Source organism: Dendrobates tinctorius, unplaced genomic scaffold (assembly GCF_039654945.1).
Source record: "Dendrobates tinctorius isolate UK_male_01 unplaced genomic scaffold, ASM3965494v1 ptg000321l, whole genome shotgun sequence".
NCBI classification, from domain to species: domain Eukaryota; kingdom Metazoa; phylum Chordata; class Amphibia; order Anura; family Dendrobatidae; genus Dendrobates; species Dendrobates tinctorius.
The window spans coordinates 591,258-615,172 of record NW_027361988.1 but is presented as its reverse complement, the minus strand read 5'-3'; the positions used below and the strand labels follow the sequence as shown (position 1 = coordinate 615,172).

The 23,915-nt window shown below is 45.2% G+C and overlaps 1 protein-coding gene and 1 long non-coding RNA gene across 2 annotated transcripts in view; both read right to left on the bottom strand.

Annotated features, from left to right (window-relative positions):
* Nucleotides 1-4,435: 4,435 nt before the first annotated feature.
* LOC141073990 (uncharacterized) overlaps nt 4,436-23,915 on the bottom strand; it is a 344,900-nt gene continuing 325,420 nt past the window's right edge. Inside the window, exon 2 of the long non-coding RNA XR_012227107.1 lies at nt 4,436-4,724. This is a non-coding gene — a long non-coding RNA (uncharacterized lncRNA). The remainder of the gene's footprint in view (nt 4,725-23,915) is intronic.
* On the bottom strand, nt 6,308-17,268 carry LOC141073951 (uncharacterized). The gene is made up of 2 exons (XM_073561481.1): nt 17,262-17,268; nt 6,308-8,896 (listed from the first exon to the last, which is right to left on the bottom strand). The coding sequence occupies exons 1-2, from the start codon at nt 17,266-17,268 to the stop codon at nt 6,447-6,449; spliced, it is 2,457 nt and encodes an 818-aa protein (XP_073417582.1). The 3' UTR covers nt 6,308-6,446.

The following is a 23,915-nucleotide window of genomic DNA, read 5'->3' as shown; positions in this document are numbered from 1 at the left end:
TATTAGGCATAGTAGTCCGACGGCTCTGGCTGACAGGATGATGTGGGATATTAGGGATAATAGTCCAGTGGCTCTGGCTGATGGGATGATGTGGGATATTAGGGATAGTAGTCCAGTGGCTCTGGCTGACGGGAAGATGTGGGATATTAGGCATAGTAGTCCGACGGCTCTGGCTGACAGGATGATGTGGGATATTAGGGGTAGTAGTCCGGTGGCTCTGGCTGACAGGATGATGTGGGATATTAGGGATAGTAGTCCAGTGGCTCTGGCTGATGGGATGATGTGGGATATTAGTGGGAGTAGTCCGGTGGCTCTGGCTGATGGGATGATGTGGGATATTAGGGGTAGTAGTCCGGTGGCTCTGGCTGACGGGATGATGTGGGATATTAGTGGGAGTAGTCCGGTGGCTCTGGCTGATGAGATGATGCGGGATATTAGGGGTAGTAGTCTGGTGGCTCTGGCTGACGGGATGATGTGAGATATTAGGGGTAGTAGTCCGGTGGCTTTGGCTGATGGGATGATGTGGGATATTAGGGGTAGTAGTCCGGTGGCTCTGGCTGACGGGATGATGTGGGATATTAGGGGTAGTAGTCTGGTGGCTCTGGCTGACGGGATGATGTGGGATATTAGTGGTAGTAGTCCGGTGGCTCTGGCTGACGGGATGATGTGGGATATTAGGGGTAGTAGTCCGGTGGCTCTGGCTGATGGGATGATGTGGGATATTAGTGGGAGTAGTCCGGTGGCTCTGGCTGACGGGATGATGTGGGATATTAGAGGTAGTAGAACGGTGGCTCTGGCTGACGGGATGACGTGGAATATTAGGGATAGTAGTCCGGTGGCTCTGGCTGACGGGATGATGTGGGATATTAGGCATAGTAGTCCGGCGGCTCTGGCTGACAGGATGATGTGGGATATTAGGGGTAGTAGTCCAGTGGCTCTGGCTGATGGGATGATGTGGGATATTAGTGGTAGTAGTCTGGTGGCTCTGGCTGACGGGATGATGTGAGATATTAGGGGTAGTAGTCCGGTGGCTCTGGCTGACGGGATGATGTGGGATATTAGGGGTAGTAGTCCGGTGGCTCTGGCTGACGGGATGATGTGGGATATTAGGGGTAGTAGTCCGGTGGCTCTGGCTGACGGGATGATGTGGGATATTAGTGGTAGTAGTCCGGTGGCTCTGGCTGACGGGATGATGTGGGATATTAGGGGTAGTAGTCCGGTGGCTCTGGCTGATGGGATGATGTGGGATATTAGTGGGAGTAGTCCGGTGGCTCTGGCTGACGGGATGATGTGGGATATTAGGGGTAGTAGTCCGGTGGCTCTGGCTGACGGGATGATGTGGGATATTAGGGGTAGTAGTCCGGTGGCCCTGGCTGACGGGATGATGTGGGATATTAGTGGTAGTAGTCTGGTGGCTCTGGCTGACAGGATGATGTGGGATATTAGGGGTAGTAGTCCGGTGGCTCTGGCTGATGGGATGATGTGGGACATTAGGGGTAGTAGTCCGGTGGCTCTGGCTGACGGGATGATGTGGGATATTAGGGGTAGTAGTCCGATGGCTCTGGCTGACGGGATGATGTGGGATATTAGGGGTAGTAGTCCGGTGGCTCTGGCTGATGGGATGATGTGGGATATTAGGGGTAGTAGTCCGGTGGCTCTGGCTGATGGGATGATGTGGGATATTAGGGGTAGTAGTCCGGTGGCTCTGGCTGACGGGATGATGTGGGATATTAGGGGTAGTAGTCCGGTGGCTCTGGTTGACGGGATGATGTGGGATATTAGGGGTTAGGATTAGATACGCAGCTCAGCAGTCAGTATCACACAGGATAGGATTAGATACACAGCTCAGCAGTCAGTATCACACAGGATAGGATTAGATACACGGCTCAGCAGTCAGTATCACACAGGAAGGGATTAGATACACAGCTCAGCAGTCAGTATCACACAGGATAGGATTAGATACAGAGCTCAACAGTCAGTATCACACAGGAGAGGATTAGACACATGGCTCAGCAGTCAGTATCACACAGGATAGGATTAGATACACAGCTCAGCAGTCAGTATCACACAGGAGAGGATTAGATACACAGCTCAGCAGTCAGTATCACACAGGATAGGATTAGATACACGGCTCAGCAGTCAGTATCACACAGGAGAGGATTAGATACACAGCTCAGCAGTCAGTATCACACAGGATAGGATTAGACACACGGCTCAGCAGACAGTATCACACAGGATAGGATTAGATGCACGGCTCAGCACAGTATCACACAGGATAGGATTAGATGCACAGCTCAGCAGTCAGTATCACACAGAATAGGATTAGACACACGGCTCAGCAGACAGTATCACACAGGATAGGATTAGATACACGGCTCAGCAGTCAGTATCACACAGGATAGGATTAGATGCACGGCTCAGCACACAGTATCACACAGGATAGGATTAGATGCACGGCTCAGCACACAGTATCACACAGGAGAGGATTAGATACACGGCTCAGCAGTCAGTATCACACAGGATAGGATTAGATGCACGGCTCAGCACACAGTATCACACAGGATAGGATTAGATACACGGCTCAGCAGTCAGTATCACACAGGATAGGATTAGATACACGGCTCTGCAGTCAGTATCACACAGGAGAGGATTAGATACATGGCTCAGCAGTCAGTATCACACAAGATAGGATTAGACACATGGCTCAGCAGTCAGTATCACACAGGATAGGATTAGATGCACGGCTCAGCAGTCAGTATCACACAGGATAGGATTAGATGCACGGCTCAGCAGTTAGTATCACACAGGATAGGATTAGATACACAGCTCAGCAGTCAGTATCACACAGGATAGGATTAGATACACGGCTCTGCAGTCAGTATCACACAGGAGAGGATTAGATACATGGCTCAGCAGTCAGTATCACACAAGATAGGATTAGACACATGGCTCAGCAGTCAGTATCACACAGGATAGGATTAGATACACGGCTCAGCAGTCAGTATCACACAGGATAGGATTAGATGCACGGCTCAGCAGTCAGTATCACACAGGATAGGATTAGATACACAGCTCAGCAGTCAGTATCACACAGGATAGGATTAGATACACAGCTCAGCAGTCAGTATCACACAGGATAGGATTAGATACACAGCTCAGCAGTCAGTATCACACAGGATAGGATTAGATACACGGCTCAGCAGTCAGTATCACACAGGATAGGATTAGATACACGGCTCAGCAGTCCGTATCACACAGGATAGGATTAGATGCACGGCTCAGCAGTCAGTATCACACAGGATAGGATTAGATACACAGCTCAGCAGTCAGTATCACACAGGATAGGATTAGATACACGGCTCAGCAGTCAGTATCACACAGGATAGGATTAGATGCACGGTTTTTATGTGTAATATAATCATTATAATTTGTTATAACTAACCACAGTTGGTTACTATGCTCGGGCAGCGCCGGGCTCTTCAGCTAGTACTCAATAAATATGGTGCACTTAATCTCATTTGCACCTTTAGGCTGTGCCCACGTTGCGTTTTTGAAGTGTTGTTGCCGGATCAGACACTTCACAAACACTTAAAATAAGCATCCCATTCATTTTAATGCATTTTGGCCTTTTTGTGCCAATTGATGCATTTTTTTCCGCATAGGAAACGCTTAGCGGCTAAAAACGCAGCATGCACATTATTTTCCACATAAGTCCGCGTTTTTAGCCATTTCCTGAGTCCAGAAGACGCGCGGAAAAAACTGCATCAAAAACGTGCGTTTTCTGGGAAGGAGTCCAGTTTTGTGTCAGGTTTTAAATGCTAATGTGGGCACACAGCCTGATACTGACACTGTCTTAGGATACATGTTACTGTATGATGGCACTTCTGCACATAGCCACTAGGTGGAGCTACATTTGACATTTGCATGAATTTTTATATCTACACATGGTTTACACAAATTATATTTTCTTGTGGTAACTCTATACTATTTACCATTAGAAGCTGAGTATTTCTGTAATTGTATGTATACTGTACATGATTGATTACCACTTCTGTCTCTGTAAAAACAATCTCCTTTCTGACATTGGGTGTAAATGTACTTCCTCCCTTCGATGTGGGCTCCGGCGGTGAGCCGACATCTTTTCCGGCACATGTCAGCTCTTTTGAACAGCTGCCATTTGCCCCTAACAGCCTCTGACAGCGGCACTTCCAGCAAGATTTCCGGAAATGCCGCCCATCGGTGACCCCATCACATGATCATGGGTCACCGATGGGTTGGCATGATAACCAGAGGTCTCCAGCAGACCTCTATGCTTGTCACTGCTGGAATGCTGTGTGCGCCGCCCGCTAGCCAAAACCACATGGATCAGAGATCGTCCTGCTGAACTCCTGCTCTACTTTTAACATGTTCAAAACGCTACTCAGACAATGCAGGGTGAGGGTAAAACAGTGTGGGCAATGCTTTATTGTACAACAAAACAAGCAGATAACACATAGAACAGTCCCAGGAAAATACCCAAGATGGGGCACATTACAGAGTCTCATGCTTCTGCTGACTCGCTGCGATAATGGCAGCTGTGACTTCAGATCTTCCAGGGTCGCTACTCCACCTGTGGCACACACAGCGAGGAGGTAATGACAAGCGTAGGAAGATGACAGTCCATACAAGGCCAGTTGATCCGAGGATCACAACCTGGCTTCATCTTCCAGGGTCAACTACTCCACCTGTGGCACGCACACAGAGACGAGGTAACAACAAGTGTAGGAAGATGACAGTCCATTGAGTCCATACAAGGTGCAAAGCCACTTGATCTAAAGATCACAATCTGGCTTCTCCGAACATATCCATGGTTCAGTGATGGTGAATGGAGCAGATCTGTATTCTTCCAACCGAGGCTGAAAACCCCTAGGTTGTTTCCCATAGAATGATAGATCCGTGTCCCTTGTGATGATGTTGTGGCTGCTGTCCTGTCTCTTGTCCTTTGGATGTATAGATGTCTTGGCAGAATCTCTCTGGCTGTTTCTCTCTCAGTCTCTTTATACAGAGGCATGTAACCTATTTTTAGACTTAAAAAGTGTCCCTCATTCAGTATTTACATAAAGGGTAAGAATGGAGATGAGATTATTGCATTACTTGATTATTTAAGCTATTTGCATAGTTTTTCCCTCTCTGCTTTATAAGTCAACAAACTGGCTCCATAACACAAGGCATAATTAGCATATCAGCAAACATCACTAGTGATCAAGGATAAGCGCACAATAAAAGTCAATATTACCGGCTTACACAAGCAAAAGTCTGTTTTGTTGACCAACCAGAAATCAACACTTAAATTTAAAGCCAACATACAGATAACATTCTATTATTCTTCATTTGCTAAAAAATAGTCATCTGGTTAATTAAGATACAATGCTGTATGTCTTCACAATGCCAAAAGTAAAAAAGTTTTTAAAAATATTAAAAGAATATAAAAGTTCAAATCACCCCCCTTTCAAAATAAAACAATTAAAAAAATCAAACATACACATATTTGTTATAGCGGCGTTCAGAATCGCCCGATCTATCACTATAAAAAAGAATTAACCCGATCGCTAAATGGGGTAATGAGAAAAAAGGTCAAAACGCCAGAATTACTTTTCTTGGTCACAACAACATTAAAATTCAGTAAAGGACGACCAAAAGATCGTATCTGCACCAAAATGGTATCCATTAAAAAATTCAGCTTGACACGAAAAATAAGCCTTCACCCAACCCGAGATCATGAAAAATGGAGAAGCGACGGATATCTGAAAATGGCGCAATTCTTTTATACTTTACCTAATAAAGAGGAGTTATTTTTACTGATACAGCGGGTATGGAAAGTATTCAGACCCCTTTACATTTTTCACTCTTTGTTTCATTGCAGCCATTTGGTAAATTCAAAATCATACTATCTATTCCTGACACTGGAGTGGCTTATAAACTTCCAAAGTATCGCTTGAATATAGGTCAATATTAAAGTCTCTTGATGAGTCGCCTTTGGTGAGGACGATGAAACCCATACAAATGAAAGGCTTGGAGAGTGAGTGTGTATACGTCACCTCACCCTATATACTGAGATGTGGGGTACATGTTTTTTCTATTAGTCACCTTCTGACTAATCTTCAAGGGGTGAATTATGGGTATAGCTTTATATTTGGAATTAATAAGGTTTAGTTTTATCCTTTTGTCAGCAAACATGAGGAATGACAAGAGACAACCCATTTAAGAAAATTCAATTTTGGTTAAAACTATTCCAACACTATGAATATAAAAAAAGTCTTCTCCCCTATGTGACGTCTCTGATGTTTATTAACTGTTGATTTCCAAGTAAAATATTTCCCACATTAAGAAAATGAAAATGGCTTCTCCTCTGTGTGACTGCTCTGATGGTGATCAAGAAGCGCTTTCTGGTTAAAAAATTTCCCACATTAACAGGAAAAAGGCTTCTCCTCTGTGTGGGTTCTCTGGTGCTGAACATAATTTGATTTCCTGCTAAAACATTTCCCACATTCTGAACATGAAAAAGGCTTCTCTCCTGTGTGAGTTCTTTGGTGTTCATCAAGATTACCTTTCTGGTTAAAACATTTCCCACATTCTAAACATGAAAAAGGCTTCTCCCCTGTGTGGATTCTCTGGTGCTTAACAGAATCTGATTTACTGTTAAAACATTTCCCACATTCTAAACATGAAAAAGGCTTCTCTCCTGTGTGAGTTCTATGGTGTTCATCAAGACTCCCTTTCTGGTTAAAACATTTCCCACATTCTAAACATGAAAAAGGCTTCTCCCCTGTGTGGATTCTCTGGTGCTTAACACAATCTGATTTACTGTTAAAACATTTCCCACATTCTAAACATGAAAAAGGCTTCTCTCCTGTGTGAGTTCTCTGGTGCTTAACACAATCTGATTTCCTGCTAAAACATTTCCCACATTCTGAACATGAAAAAGGCTTCTCCCCTGTGTGAGTTCTATGGTGTTTATCCAGACTCCCTTTCTGGTTAAAACATTTCCCACATTCTAAACATGAAAAAGGCTTCTCTCCTGTGTGGATTCTCTGGTGCGTAACACAATCTGATTTATTGTTAAAACATTTCCCACATTCTGAACATGAAAAAGGCTTCTCTCCTGTGTGAGTTCTTTGGTGTTCATCAAGATTACCTTTCTGGTTAAAACATTTCCCACATTCTAAACATGAAAAAGGCTTCTCCCCTGTGTGGATTCTCTGGTGCTTAACAGAATCTGATTTACTGTTAAAACATTTCCCACATTCTAAACATGAAAAAGGCTTCTCTCCTGTGTGAGTTCTATGGTGTTCATCAAGACTCCCTTTCTGGTTAAAACATTTCCCACATTCTAAACATGAAAAAGGCTTCTCCCCTGTGTGGATTCTCTGGTGCTTAACACAATCTGATTTACTGTTAAAACATTTCCCACATTCTAAACATGAAAAAGGCTTCTCTCCTGTGTGAGTTCTCTGGTGCTTAACACAATCTGATTTCCTGCTAAAACATTTCCCACATTCTGAACATGAAAAAGGCTTCTCCCCTGTGTGAGTTCTATGGTGTTTATCCAGACTCCCTTTCTGGTTAAAACATTTCCCACATTCTAAACATGAAAAAGGCTTCTCTCCTGTGTGGATTCTCTGGTGCGTAACACAATCTGATTTATTGTTAAAACATTTCCCACATTCTAAACATGAAAAAGGCTTCTCTCCTGTGTGGATTTTCTGGTGCTTAATACAAGCTGATTTACTGATAAAACATTTCCCACATTCTGAACATGAAACAGGCTTCTCCCCTGTGTGAGTTCTATGGTGTTTATCCAGATTCCCTTTCTGGATAAAACATTTCCCACATTCTGAACAGGAAAAAGGCTTCTCCCCTGTGTGAGTTCTCTGGTGCTTAACACAAACTGATTTATTGATAAAACATTTCCCACATTCTGAACATGAAAAAGGCTTCTCTCCTGTGTGAGTTCTCTGGTGCGTAACACAATGTGATTTAATGTTAAAACATTTCCCACATTCTGAACAGGAAAAAGGCTTCTCTCCTGTGTGAGTTCTTTGGTGGGTTACAAAATATGATTTATGTGCAAAACATTTCCCACATTCTGAACAGGAAAACGGCTTCTCCCCTGTGTGAGTTCTCTGGTGCTTAACACAAACTGATTTATTGATAAAACATTTCCCACATTCTGAACAGGAAAAAGGCTTCTCTCCTGTGTGAGTTCTTTGGTGGGTTACAAAATATGATTTATGTGCAAAAAATTTCCCACATTCTGAACAGGAAAAAGGCTTCTCCCCTGTGTGAGTTCTTTGGTGGGTAACAAAATGTGATTTATGTGCAAAACATTTCCCACATTCTAAACATGAAAAAGGCTTCTTCTCTCCTGTGTGAGTTCTCTGGTGCTTAACACAAGCTGATTTATTGATAAAACATTTCCCACATTCTGAACATGAAACAGGCTTCTCCCCTGTGTGAGTTCTATGGTGTTCATCAAGACTCCCTTTACGATTAAAACATTTCCCACATTCTGAACATGAAAAAGGCTTCTCCCCTGTGTGAATTCTCTGGTGGTTAACAAAATGTGATTTCCATGTAAAATATTTACCACATTCTGAACATGAAAATGACTTCTTTGCTTTAGGAGCAGTTTGTTTTGTAATGTCTCTTTTGTGACTTTGGTTTCCCTTAGTAGTCAGTAATGAATCAGAAGATGGGACCTGTTTCATAGGATCAGATGACAGATCTTTGCTGTGAATGGATGATGATGTGTCTGGAGTAACGGCATTCACTTCAGTTGTATCTTGTAGGATCTCAAGATCATCAGATTTAAAAATTGAAGATGTCAGCTGTCCCTCTGATCGCCTTGTACAGTCATCTATAATAATAATAATAATAATTTTTATTTATATAGCGCCAACATATTCCGCAGCACTTTACAATTAAGCGGGGACATGTACAGACAATAAATTCAATACAAGTTAAGACAATTCAAACAATAACATTAGGAGTGAGGTCCCTGCTCGCAAGCTTACAATCTACAAGGAAATGGGGGGACACAGTAGGTGAGAAATGCTTGTTAATTCAGGTCTGGCAATTATAATAGGGATTTTCATATAAAGCTGCATGATCCGGTCATCAGCCCGTGTGTTTAAGTGCAATAGACAAGTATCAAGTGCAGTTATCATGTGCATGAAGGGTGTGGAGACAGATGAATAGTAGGGTGCAGATTCAGAATAATATTTGGAAGGAGGGAACAGGGCAAAGTTAGCTTGCTGAGTTGTTGATGTGATAGGCTTCTTTGAAGAGATGGGTTTTCAAAGCGCGCTTGAATAGGTCAGGGCTAGGCATCAGTCTGATCGTCTGGGGAAGTGCATTCCAGAGAGCTGGAGCAGCACGAGAGAAGTCTTGGAGACGGAGGTGCGAGGTTCGGATTACGGGGGATGTTAGTCTTAGGTCATTTGTAGAACGGAGGGCACGTGTAGGGCGATAGACAGAGATGAGAGAGGAGATATAAGGCGGTGCAGAACAGTGGAGAGCTTTGTGGGTGAGAGAGATGAGTTTATACTGGACCCTGTAGCGAATAGGTAGCCAGTGTAACATAAAAAGCAATTTTTTTAAATAAAATATCCTTGAGTTTTATATTTTTCAACACTTCTACTTAAAAAATGGCAAGCAATGTAAAAAAATTTATTTACCAAGACAATGACAGTTCACAGTCTAATTGAAAACCTTGTTGGATGAACCAGTAGTGTGTGGTGCTCAACTGTCTGTTCATTCTGCCTCCCAAATCTTCTATAATAATAAATGCGCTAAGCAGCTTCCGGGTTGTAACAACTTCTGTCCAGTTGTAACTGGTGACGTCACAGCACACCTCTTGCCATGTTAACCCTCAACACACCACTCCTCCTCAACACACACTCCTCTCACCTTTCACCATCTCCACTCACGTCCACTCACTTTTTCACTCCACATACGACCCTTTCTCTCACTCCGTCTCTCATACTCACGCCGTCATCGCCGCTGCTCCACGATCCCCGACATCATCTTCCGCCGGCACCATCCTGGATCCAGACGTCGTCCACGCCGGCGACATGTTCTTGCGGCGACGCCATCTTGAGTATCGCGAAATCCCGCAATCCAGACAGATTTATTATTACCTCTCAGTGTCTTCGGGACAGCAGTGGTTTTATCTTTAAATTGGATTAATTTGTAATTTAATCTTTTCTAGATGTTTCTTGGCTTCGGATAGTGTTTGAGAATGATTTGGTACAATATTTGTGGTATGTCCTGATGAAGGGGTCACCTGAACCCCCCAAACACGTAGAACCACGTTAACACCTCTACAATTTCTGGAATTCTTCTTGCGGCAGCGCGGGGATGATCCTTCCTTCCAATCTAAGTATATAAGCACTGACAGTGTAGCAGGCATAGCCCGATGGGACTTGTAGTACACACAGCCCCGCAGACCGCCCAATGACCCCCGCACAGCCCCGACATATGCCTAATGACCCCCGCACAGCCCGGCAGACCGCCCAATGACCCCCCACACACACACACAGGCCCATACACGCACACAGTCACCGCCCACACACATACACAAGCACACAGTCACCGCCCACACACCGCCCACACTCCGCCCCCACTCTTCCCCCCCTCCCGATCTGCAACGTTTCATCCACAGCAAAAACGCAGATCTTTTTTAGATCTGCCGTTTTGCTCCGGATATGCCCGACTTAATGCAAGTCAATGGGTGCAGAAACGCTGCAGATCCGCACAAAGAATTGACATGAACCCGCAGCGTTTCCACGCAGATTTTTCTGCAGTATGTGCACAGCGCTTTTCAATTTATTCACTTTCATGGTACTGTACAACGCAGCTTATTCTGCTGCGCACCCGCAGGGCCAAATCTACTGCAGAATCCGCAACGTGTGCACACACCCTTAGCATGCCTGTACTTAGCAATATTATAGTGAGAAGAACCCACTTAATTTGCGGTGTCTCCTGGAACACAATCTGGGCACTATGTGCTGGGTAATAAAATGGCAAATGTGTAATTTTCACTCTCCAACATCCACTGTGTGTTAATTTCCGGAAAGTGGCTGTGGAGTCAAAATATTCACTCCTCCTAAGGATTATAACCCTCAGTGAATTAATTAATAACATGGAATCACTTTATGGGGATTTCTACTATTCTGGTTTTCTGTTATTTAGTCATATTAGGGCTTCTGCATATGATGTGTCCAATCTCATCTGGGATCTGTTCCTGCTGTCCAGCTGGAGTAATCTGCTCCCTACTTCAGCCAATTGGAAAGTACCACACCCTACTAAAGCGCAAAGCACATGGCCGGAATCTGCCAGATACAGCGCTGTTCTCCTCTGGTTCAGTCCTCTGTGCTCAGCTTCGGCTTGTGTATTTATCCCCTGCTGTGACCGTGGCCCGTTTACTGACTACTCTTGTGTCTTCTGATTCTGTATTCTGTCCTTCTGGTTCTGACCCAGCTACCTGACTATTCTTCTTGCCATCTAACACCACAGAATAGCAGGTAACACCATGGTCCAAGCCTAGGGGTCCCTGTGTAAGTCCAGATCCATGTGAGGGTGTTATAGGGTGATGAGCAAGGCAATCCTTGGGATATGGAAAGCAGAGAAGATAGAGCCAAGCATGTTCATGGTGGACATCTTTTGAGTTGCCAGGTGACCATGAACAGTGCTCCCAATACATTGTGTCTGCAAACTATTCCAGCTAGATCTGCATTCATATAGCTAAATGGCGCTCCTTCCCTTCTGAACACTGCCACGTGCCCAGACAGTAGTGTACAACCGTATGTAGGGTATAGTGCGAAGCTGGAAAATAATTTGTAAGATCAATTTGTTTCCTATTATCCTCTGTGAATAATTTATCACCACATAAAGTGACACACGTCAGATATTAATAATGGGGCCTGATTAGGAACACAAAACTGGGTGCGGGAAGAGGTTAAATCAGAGGATTTTGGAGACTACTGTAATCAAACACTGTGACTATAGACAATAACATCTACTGAAATGATCAAACTCCACAGTCTCCATCAGTAATAAATGAGCAGCTAGTGGTGAAACCTCTCTGGGGTAATTAGAGTATGGGGCTCGGTGACGTCACAATCTAAACTATTGTAAGGTCCAATATTTTCTGTCAGATGAGATTCAAGAAGAAATATTGCACATTTATAGAGAACTGTGTATAAGGCCGGTTTCACACGTCCTGATATTTCCGGTACCGGAGATGTCCATGTGTGTAATACTTGTGGCACATGTGTGACAACCATGTGCAGCATCAGTGCAGTATGTTCCCCGGCGGCGGGTGCTGAAGACGCTCGGGGAGAATGATGAGAGTTATACAAAAGTCAGAATGATGACAGCAGGTGGCGGCTTTTGGGACTATTACTCCCATCAACCTACACCTGCTGCTAAGAACAGTGACAGCAGGAGCGGATGATGGGAGTATTCCTCACCCGCCACCTGCGCTATAACTAAATAAATGAATGAAAAAAAATGGCGTGGGTTCCCCTGTATTTTCTATAACCAAAGAAAAAAATGAATGATGCTTTGAGAAAGAACAAGATACTGTTCGAAACGCGTTGCTTGTTACACACAACCATGTGATTCTCTTTTACTGGATCTTTTGGACTTGCTTTTATTCACAATAAATTGGAATTTTGGAAGCTGGATTTTTTTCCCCTCTTTTTTGCTTATTTTCTATAACCAGTCTTTCAAAACTCACATCTGGGGGCTGCAACCCTCAGCTGTCAGCTTCAGCAAGGCTGGCTATCAAGACTAGAGGGGTCCCCACTCTGTTGTTTAATCATTTAAATAATTTAAAAAAAAAACAGCGTGGGGACCCCCCATTTTTGACAACCAGCCTTGCTAAAGCTGACAACTGGGGGCTGGTATTCTCAGGCTAGTAAGGGGCCATGGATATTGAACCCCCAGCCTAAAAATAACAGCCCGCAGCTGCCCAGAAAAGGCACATCTATTAGATGCTCCAATTCTGGCGCTTTGCCCGGCTTTTCTCACTTGCCCTGTAGTGACGGCAAGTGGGGTTCATATTTGTGGGGTTGATGTCACCCTTGTATTGTCAGGTGACATAAAAAAAAACTTTATTCTGGCTGTGTCTTTATTTACCATATAATTATAGAATTAGTAATGTATGGGTGTCTTAAAGACAGCGCTCCATTACGTGGGCTTAGTAATGGAGAGGCGTCTATAAGACCCCTATCCATTCCTAATCCTATAGTTATATGGTAAATAAAGACACAGCCAGAATAAAGTCTTTTATTAGAAATAAAACAAAACACAGGGCAAGTGTGAAGAGCCGGGCAGAGCGTTGGAATTGGCGCATCTAATAGGTGTGCCATTTTTGGGCAGCTGTGGGCTGGTTATTGTTTAACCCCTTCGGTGCCAATCCGACCAGTGACGCCTATGTGGCATCATAAATAGATCTCCCTCCTGTGGGTCGGGTGACCGGGTTCAATCAAAGGTCACCCGACCCGCCGTTACAGGGAGACCTAGACTCGGGGATACGATCACTCCTGGTGACCTTTTAGTCACCCCCCTCACATCTGATTGGAGCTAGCGTCCATGTGACGCTAGCTGTCCAATCAGATATGGAGGGGCAGAGTAAAACGATGGCCTCAGCTTCATCCCGTTTGTGGAAGCTGAGGAGTGAGTTGACTGACAGCTGCCCTGCCCCGTGATCAGCGCCGCCGCCACTGACATACAATACACACCTCTTCTTCCCCACTGCCTGTTTCCATCCCCTCAACCTCCGCTAACTACACCCTGCACTCCTGATTAACCCCTGCCCCCTGATCAACCCCTGCACCCCTGATCATCTCCCCCTGCTGCTGCAGGCTCCTCAGCCCCTTCTTCCTGTGCCTGACAGCCCCCTCTTGGCCCCCCCCGTGATCACCCCTCAGCCCCCGATTAACCCCTGCCCCCCTGATCAACCCCTGCACCCCTGATCATCTCCCCTGCTGCTGCAGGCTCCTCAGACCCTTCCTCCTGTGCCTGACAGCCCCCTCCTGGCCCCCCCGTGATCACCCCTCAGCCCCCGATTAACCCCTGCCCCCCTGATCAACCCCTGCCCCCATGATCAACCCCTGCTGCTACATATCCACTTCCATCTCATCAGCCCCTTTCTGCCCCCGGTGATCATCCCCCTGCTGCTGCTGCAGCTCCCTCCTGCCCCCCGCGCTCATGACAGCTCCTTCCTGTCCCCCCACGTGCCTGACAGCCCCCTCCTGACAGCCCCCTCCTGATAGCCGCCTCTTGCAGTAAAGTTTCAACAAACACTCGCAAATACACACGTGCACTATAATAAACCTTTTTTTTACGCACGCACACACACATAATGTCCCGCTCATCCCAGTCATCAAGGGTCTACTCAATTGAGGAGTCATATGACATTATTGCCTTCGAAACTGATAGTGAGGGACATGACCCCACTTTTCTCTATTCCTCCCACTCTTCCTCCTCCAGCGACACAGACTTACCACCACCAAGATGTCACAGGACAAAAAATCGTCTGGAGCCCAGGGAGGAAGAGACGGAGGCCGGGGAAGGAGACCCACAGCCAAATGTGAGTTTCCCCCAACCTAGTGCTAGTCAGGCCCAACCTAGCACTAGTGCCCCCTCCTGGACCCCTGTCCCTGAGAATTTTGCTCCACGGATTCCTGATTTCATTCCCCAATCAGGAATCCAGTTTGAGACTGCCAACTTCAGGGAAATAGACTTTTTCAAAGTCTATTTCTCGGAGTCAATCGTCAGTCTCATGGTGGAGCAAACAAACTTGTATGCCCAGCAATTTTTGGCGGAACACCCAATTTTTTCATTCTCTACTTGGAGTCCCATTGACTCTGTAGAAATGATGAAATATTGGGTACTGGTCCTGAACATGGGGATTGTGAAGAAACCAGAAATTCGTTAATACTGGAGTACTGATATTTTATATCAAACTCCAGTATTTGGCATGGTTATGAGTCGCAGACGTTCTGAGGCGATTCCTAAATTTCTTCATTTCAGGGACAATACTCACAGCCTTCCCCGCGATGACCCCAATTTTGAAAGACTGTTCAAAATTTGGCCGGTCATCGAACACTTCAGCAACAAGTTTGCTGAAGTGTACATTCCCCAAAGGGAAATTTCTGTGGCTGAATCCCTCATCCACTTCAAAGGGAGGCTTCAGTTCTGTCAGTACCTGCCCAGCAAAAGGGCGAGGTACGGGATAAAACTCTACAAGCTGTGCGAGAGTACCTCAGGGTACACGCTCAGCTTTAGAGTTTACCAAGGGAAGGACACCAGGATCCAGCCCCCAGAATGTCCACCTGCTCTGGGGGTGAGTGGGAAAATAGTGTGGGATTTGGGCCACCCTCTGCTTGATAAAGGTGGCCATCTGTACGTTGATAACTTTTATACAAGCATCGCACTCTTTCACTCCCTCTCTGCCAGAGCCACCGTCGCTTGCGGTACCGTGCGCAGAAGCCGGAGGGGTCTCCCTTTGTCACTAATTGAGCAGCCTCTCCCAAAGGGTGAGAGCTGAGCCCAATGTAGCGGCAACATGCTTGTGGTCAAGTTCAAAGACAAAAGAGAGGTCTTTCTCTTGAAATTCCATGGTCCCGGCACCACGGCCACCACCGTTCGAGGTACCCCAGACCAGGTCCACAAACCGGACTGTGCCCTGGGGTACACCAAACACATGCGGGGGAGTTGATCTTTCTGATAAAGTCCTCCAGCCCTATCGTGCCATGAGGAGCGCAAAAGTGTGGTATAAAAAACTGGCTGTGCACATCGTACAAACGGCACTGTATAACGCATGCGTGCTATCACGATGTGCAGGCCAGACCAACAACACCTTCCTTCAGTTCCAGGAGGCGGTGATAAAGGCCATGATTTTTGGAGAGGAGGACGGAGTGTGCCCCAGCACCCCTGGAACTCAAGTTTCCCGTGTGGTACCAGGACAACATGCTCCCACTAAGGGGAGAACAAAAATAAAGGTGCCGGGTGTGCTATAAAAGGGGGATAAGAAGGGAAACTCGTTTCCAATGTGAAACGTGTCCTGACAAACCTGGACTGTGTACGAATGAATGCTTCAGAATTCATCACACGTCCGGGGACTAAACACATCCTGACATTCCACTACAGAACTCACCCACACCAGGCTGACATACACTACACCACACACACCGACCTGACATACACTACACCACACACCACAACCTGACATACACTACACCACACACCAACCTGACATACACTACACCACACACCAACCTGACATACACTACACCACACACCCAACCTGACATACACTACACCACACACCGACCTGACATACACTACACCACACACCGACCTGACGTACACTACACCACACACCCAACCTGACATACACTACACCACACACCAACCTGACATACACTACACCACACACCGACCTGACGTACACTACACCACACACCCAACCTGACGTACACTACACTACACACAGACCTGACATACACAACACCATACACACAGACCTGACATACACAACACCACACACACCAACCTGACGTACAATACATCACACACCGACCTGACATACACTACACCACACACAGACCTGACATACACACCACATACAGACCTGACATACACAACACCATACACACAGACCTGACATACACTACAACACACACAGACCTGACATACACTACACCACACACACCAACCTGACATACACTACACCACACACAGACCTGACATACACACCACATACAGACCTGACATACACAACACCATACACACAGACCTGACATACACTACACCACACACAGACCTGACATACACAACACCACACACACCAACCTGACATACACAACACCACACACCAACCTGACATACACAACACCACACACACCAACCTGACATACACTACACCACACACCCCAACCTGACGTACACTACACCACACACCGACCTGACATACACTACACCACACACACCATCCTGACGTACACTACACCACACACAGACTTGACATACACAACACCATTCACACCAACCGGACAAAGTGTGTCAGGTTGTTGTGTGAGGCGTAGTGTACGTCAGGTTGGTGTGTGTGGTGTAGTGTATGTCAGGTTGATGTGGGTGGTGTAATAAACACCACACACCAATCTGACATATACTACACTACACACACTAATCTGACGTACACTACATACTTTCCATACTCGACACGTTGTCCGCTAACGATTGGAACTAATTTTCCCTTCAAAAAGTCAAATGGCGCTCCTTCCCTTCCGAGCCCTGCCGTGCGCCCAAACAGTGGTTTATGACCACATATGAGGTATCGGTGTACTCAGGAGAAATTGCCCAACAAATTTTAGGATCCATTTTATCCTGTTGCCCATGTGAAAATGGAAAAATGAGGCTAAAAGAACATTTTTGTTGGAAAAATTAAAATGTCCATTTTTTCCTTCCACATTGCTTTAGTTCCTGTGAGGCACCTGAAGGGTTAATAATCTACTTGAATGTGGTTTTGAGCACCTTGAGGGGTGCAGTTTTTGGAATGGTGTCACTTTTGGGTGTTTTCTGTCATATTGACCCCTCAAAGTGACTTCAAATGTGAGGTGGTCATCACTAAGAAAAAATGGTGATGTAAAAATGAGAAATCGCTGGTCAACTTTTAAACCTTATAACTTCCTAACAAAATTTTTTTTTTCCCAAAATTGTGCTGATGTAAAGTAAACATTTGGAAAATGTTATTTATTAACTATTTTATGTCACATAACTCTCTGGTTTAATAGAATAAAAATTCAAAATTTGAAAATTGTGAAACTTTCAAAATTTTCACCAAATATCCAATTTTTTCACAAATAACCGCAAAAATTATTGACCTAAATTTACCACTAACATGAAGCCCAATAGGTGATGAAAAAAATCTCAGAATCGCTAGGATCCGTTGAAGCGTTCCTGAGTTATTACCTCATACAGGGACACTGGTCAGAATTGCTAAAAAAAGGCCCGGTCATTAAGGTCAAAATAGGCTGGGTCAGACTTATATAAGTCAGTTCACATATGGTGTACCAAGATGGCGTCTGTGTCTTCAGACAACACCCTGGAAGAAATCCTTGGAATGCAGAAGCTGAGATACTGGATACCATATATGGAAGTGAAGCTGAAATGGACCTATCATAGACTGACACTGGCTACTCAGAAGATTGTGTGACACCCATTTTCTGTCACTTTGTCTTGAGAATAAACATCAGTTATGTGCAAGCCTTTGCTGAGAAAGGAGTAGACATCTAACTCTGTGCTCGGTGTGACTCTTTAAGCGTGCACTCGGCCTATATTGGGTCAGGTACAAGCAATCATATAGATCTCGCTTTAAGGGATCACCCTCACACTAATCCCAGGGGGTAGGTGGATCCTCCAGGTTGTAAGTTATATAGAAAAGGGCTTTCAATGCCCAAAGTCATTTGAACAGTATTGGGTGGAGGAGAATGTTGTGTGTTGTGAGTTCATTTTTCCCTTCGTCACTGAGGTCTGGTGAACTCCCTATTCTGGTAAAGGAAGGTAATGAGCCTGATTATCAGGCACCTGAGCCTAATGAGGATGACTGGCTGAGTGGAGTCACGGACTGGATATAAGGCTGCCGACGCCCTTCTGCCCTGCGGGTGATTTCTCTGTGGACTTCTAGGACACCAGTCTGATTCCTGCTCCTCTAAAGCTAAGTTTTCTGCTTTGCCTGTTAGCATTTGTGTTTTGTTTTTGTTTGCCTTGCTTTTCTGGATTCTGCCATTCCCTGCTGGGGTGAGCTGAATCTCCTTTTGCCGGTTGCTCTGTCTTCAGAATATTCCTGAGTACTGACATAGCTTTTTTGAAGCCTAGCGTCTTCAGGGCCTTTTTCACTGTCAGTCTGTTGGCTCTTATTTTCATAGGGTTTTTCACGGATTGCAGACAGCAGCCTTCCTGTCCTTTCCTATCTAGTTAGCTTGGGCCCCGTCTTTGCTCAGTCTATCTTTCTGTCTGTGTTAGTGTTTTCATCTTGCTTCACCGTCATTATATGTTGGGGGCTGCCTATTGCTTTGGGGTCTGCTCTGGGGCAGTTTAGATTTCCCCTTTCTTTCTTTAGGCCTATTTAATTCTCCGGCTGTGATCGAGGGGTCTAGGGCATTGTAGGAACCCCCCACGGCTACTGTTAGTTGTTGTGGATAGGATCAGGGGTCTGCAATCCGATAGCTGCCAACCTCTCTGGTTTTCTGTACTTAGCTAGCATTTCTGTTTTTGCCTCCTACGGTGACTCAATCATAACAGTTGTGGTCTAGAGGCAAAATGGTGATCATGGTTTTACGGCCGGACTACACCACCGATAAAGCATCCACAGCCAGTGACTGAGAGGAATCTGTGACTTCTCTGCATTCAGTGGTTACTACTCACCTGGGTAGTCTTGTGGGAATCTCCTCTTTACACCACTCATCATCTCTCACATATGTCTCTGTAGTATTAATATGGGTCAGATCTTCACCCTGAAACACATATTGTAAAAGTCACAGACAGATGGAGAAGTCCCATCTATGATCAGCTCTAATCCTGCCATCTCCACCGCTCTCATTACACAAGTATAAAACATATAATACTGGTGGATAAAACAAGTCTGAGCACAAGACCTTCACAGCCGTCTACACATCATAGGGGGATCTCCTGACACCTTCTCTCCATCTACCTGATGATCCTGAGGAGCACTGGGATCTTCTTGGTTACAGTCCTGTGGGAGAAGAGGACGGGGACATCTCTCTGGTATTGTCCTCTTACTGGATAGATCTGGAGGAAACACATACAGGGACTGAATTCATTCTCTACATACAGATAATTATAGGCCGTGTGTATTTAGTCCTGTCTATTACCTGGAGATGTGAGGGGCTGGGGAATCTCCATTATGACGTTCTTGTACAGATCTCTGTGTCCTTCTAAATACTCCCACTCCTCCATGGAGAAATAGACAGCGACATCCTGACACCTTATAGGAACCTGACACATACAATGATACCGTCATCCCCCGATCCCTTCATAGTGTTACTGTATAATGTCCCAGCAGTGTCACCTCTCCAGTCAGCAGCTCAATCATCTTGTAGATGAGTTCTAGGATCTTGTGCTCATTGATGTCCTCATGGATCAGGGGGTGAGGTGGAGGCCCCTAGATTGGGCTCAGGGGTCTTCCCCATCCCTCAGACACAGGGTCCTGACAGCGATCACTAGAGGTCTTCTTCACCACTGTGTAATCCTGGTTATGGAGAGACACATTAATAAATCTCACTACAGACATTTCCAGAGTCCTCACCTCTCCAGTTCTGTCCATCTGTTATTCCCATAGATAAGAATGATGTAATGTGATGTCATCAGAATCTCTCACCTCTCCAGTGAGACGGAAGAGGATCTCTAGGGTGAGGTGTAACATCCTCTCCGCCATCTTGTCTCTGTCCATATCCATCCTTGATGGGTAAATCAGGAAAATTCACTTCTGTAGTAGATCTTCACTGAGAGGATCCGATATTGTAGAGACCTGAATGAGAAGAAGATGATCCGATGTAACATCATAAGAATCCGGTGTAATAATACAATTACTGGAGATAATAAGGGAAACATATGAGGAGATTTATTATCTTACAGGGTTTAGTTTTCTTCCCTGACATCTACTAATAAAACCTATATATTTAGGCCACAGACAACAAGCAGTTTCCTCCTCGGAGTCGGCAGCTGATCACGTTCCTCATAGACTCATCTTCCATAACGCTAATTCTCGTCTCATTACCGACACTGGAATCGGCATTAGCAATACTGCAGGAGATATTCATTACACGCGACATGAGAAATAACTCCTTCATGGTGAGGACGACATCTTCATCTTCTACTGCGGCTCTAGAGACAGACTTGGGCAGAGTCGGTCACTGCCTCCATCCCCACCGGCCGTCTATATGAAGGTTTCCCGTCTTCCCCGCACTGGAATCTTCTATCACGTTAGATCTCAGCTCTGAGTCACACACAGAAGTTTGAAGCTTTTAGAAAAGATTTTTAGTTTCCACAAACACAATGGACAGAAATGATCTGATCCCAAAGTCTCCATGTACAGTGATTTATGCGGTTTATTTCTGGCCTTAGACTTTCCTATATTACAAGAAAAACTCCAGAAAAAGCCGATATTAAAATGTTTCTAAAGAAAATTGGCTCCAACAATTCTTGCAAGAAGAAAGAAAATATACAAAAAGCAGAAGACACATTTTATAATTTATCACATGTTGAACATTTATTAAAAAGAAATGAATCTTTTTGTGCCCCAGAACATAGATGTACACCGCAGGGACGGCACAGATGAGGCTTCAACAAAAACCCGGACAGTTTAACCACTTGCTGCTGTGAAAAGCAAACATGGCATCTAAGAAGGTGTGACAGAGTTTGGCTGAATGCCCTCCGCCTCCAAGTACTCGATAGTATGGGGCGGCCTAGTTACTCCGATACTTACCTGCCTACTAATGGGGTCTGGGCTGCAATGTATGAAGGTCTATTAGGCCGGGCCAGAGGCAGCGTCCAATAAGTTACCTTATAACGCCCCCATACACATTAGACTAAAGTTCCATGAAAGTACTGATTTCGGGGGGTTTGGCCGACCATATAATGTATTTGGGGGCCTCCCGGCAGATGATGTCAGGGCAGAGAAGGATCTGACATCCTGAATTTCAGAGGATAATCCGTTTGTTCTTCCTGTAGATAATCCTCCTCTAGAGGAGTCTGGAGGCGACTCTCTCATACAGACCACAGGAAAGCTGGAAGATTTGTGTGTATGGGGGAGTCGGGAGAGATCGCCGTCTGCCAAATGACCGTTCAGCCAACTCTGATCTCATGTGTGTGGGGCCGTTAGTATTACACTGACAGGCAGTGATGATACACGGCACTACAGTAGTACAGGGCATCACCGGAGCCATCAGAGGCTTGTATGTTGTATGATCGCACTGATCAGAGGGGTTTAAAAAAGGTTTAAAGTGGAAAAAAATCACAGTTTCAGCAACAAGAAATATCCATCACTATATGGAAAGCAGAGTCACTGCACAATGTTAGTTACATCACGTCCATAACTACTTTATTATACTCGATCATCCAAAAAGCAACAGGAAGCCATGTCTAAAATATAGCAATCTTTATTGAAATATAGTTAAAAAAGTTTTATGTAAAACTGACAATACGGGTATTAAAAGTGCGGGCACTACAAAAAATCACCACATCAAGAGGAAAACCGCACAAAAACATCCAAAATTTACATATGCAAAAAATGCTTGAATGGTTGCAAAATAAACAAGTGTTTATACATGGGACTTGTGACTTATTTCAATAAATTCCAGTGCATCTCAAAACAAATTTTTTATAAGTCAAAAAACTGCAAATGTGCAAAAATATAAAAAGGATTGAAGCATTGTATAATCAGCATATGAGTGTCTTTAAAAATGTGACAAAATAAGCAATCCAAAAGTATGCAGATTTGCATGAATGAGAATATACAATTAGGGGATCATATAGCCAGTGTGTGCCTGTGCAAAGTAAGGCAGCAAAAAAACCCTAAGAAGCATTTCCAAGCAGAAGGTAAGTATAAAATAAGACAATATGATCAGTGCATTTTACCTCAGGGTGCGGGCAGGAGGACCCCGACGCGCGTTTCGTGGCAGCTTTATCAAGGCACCCTCAATAAAGGAGTGGTTTTGCAGATGGGGACCACAGACCACATCTCAGTACCAATGCTTTCTGGCTGATGTTTTGGTCACTTTTGAATGTTGACTGTGCTTTCATACTCGTGGTAACATGAGACGGACTCTACAACCCACACAAGTGGCTCAGGTAGTGCAGCTCATCCAGGATGGCACATCAATGCGAGCTGTGGCAAGAAGGTTTGCTGTGTCTGTCAGCGTAGTGTCCAGAGGCTGGAGGCGCTACCAGGAGACAGGCCAGTACACTAGGAGATGTGGAGGGGGTCGTATGAAGGCATCAACCCAGCAGCAGGACCGCTACCTCCACCTTTGTGCAAGGAGGAACAGCAGCAGCACTGCCAGAGCCCTGCAAAATGATCTCCAGCAGGCCACAAATGTGCATGTGTCTGCACAAACGGTTAGAAACTGACTCCATTAGGATGGTCTGAGGTCACGACGTCCACAGATGGGGGTTGTGCTTACAGTTCAACACCGTACAGGACGCTTGGCATTTGCCACAGAATACCAGGATTGGCAAATTCACCACTGGCGCCCTGTGCTCTTCACAGATGGAAGCAGGTTCACACTGAGCACATGTGACAGACGTGACAGAGTCTGGAGACGCCGTGGAGAGCGATCTGCTGCCTGCAACATCCTTCAGCATGACCGGTTTGGCAGTGGTCAGTAATGGTGTGGGGTGGCATTTCTTTGGAGGCCGCACGATGTTGGGCTGTGAGCACAACCCCCATGGAGACACAATTGTGCCTTTACCTGGAGATAAATTCCCAGTGGGGGCAATTTCCAAAATGCAATAACTTAAGTGGGGAATTCAGCTCTTTTCACACTTAAGGGATCTGTATATGGAGTCTACAAACCACAGTGGGGAAAATAAGGATTTGTTACGCTGCCAATTTTGGGGTAAAGTCACATTTTTGTGAGGAAATAAAGTAAAATTGTCATTTTTTCCTTCCACATTGCTTATATTCCTGTCACACTATCCGGATTCAGATATTGTCCTGTCAGAAAGGAGAATACAGGGAGCGAAAGGGTTAATAGGACTCACAGGAGGAACCGGCCCAGAAAGCAGAAGATCCAGGAGTGTCCGCCACATATATGACCGCTCTGTGCACACAGGACCTGTGA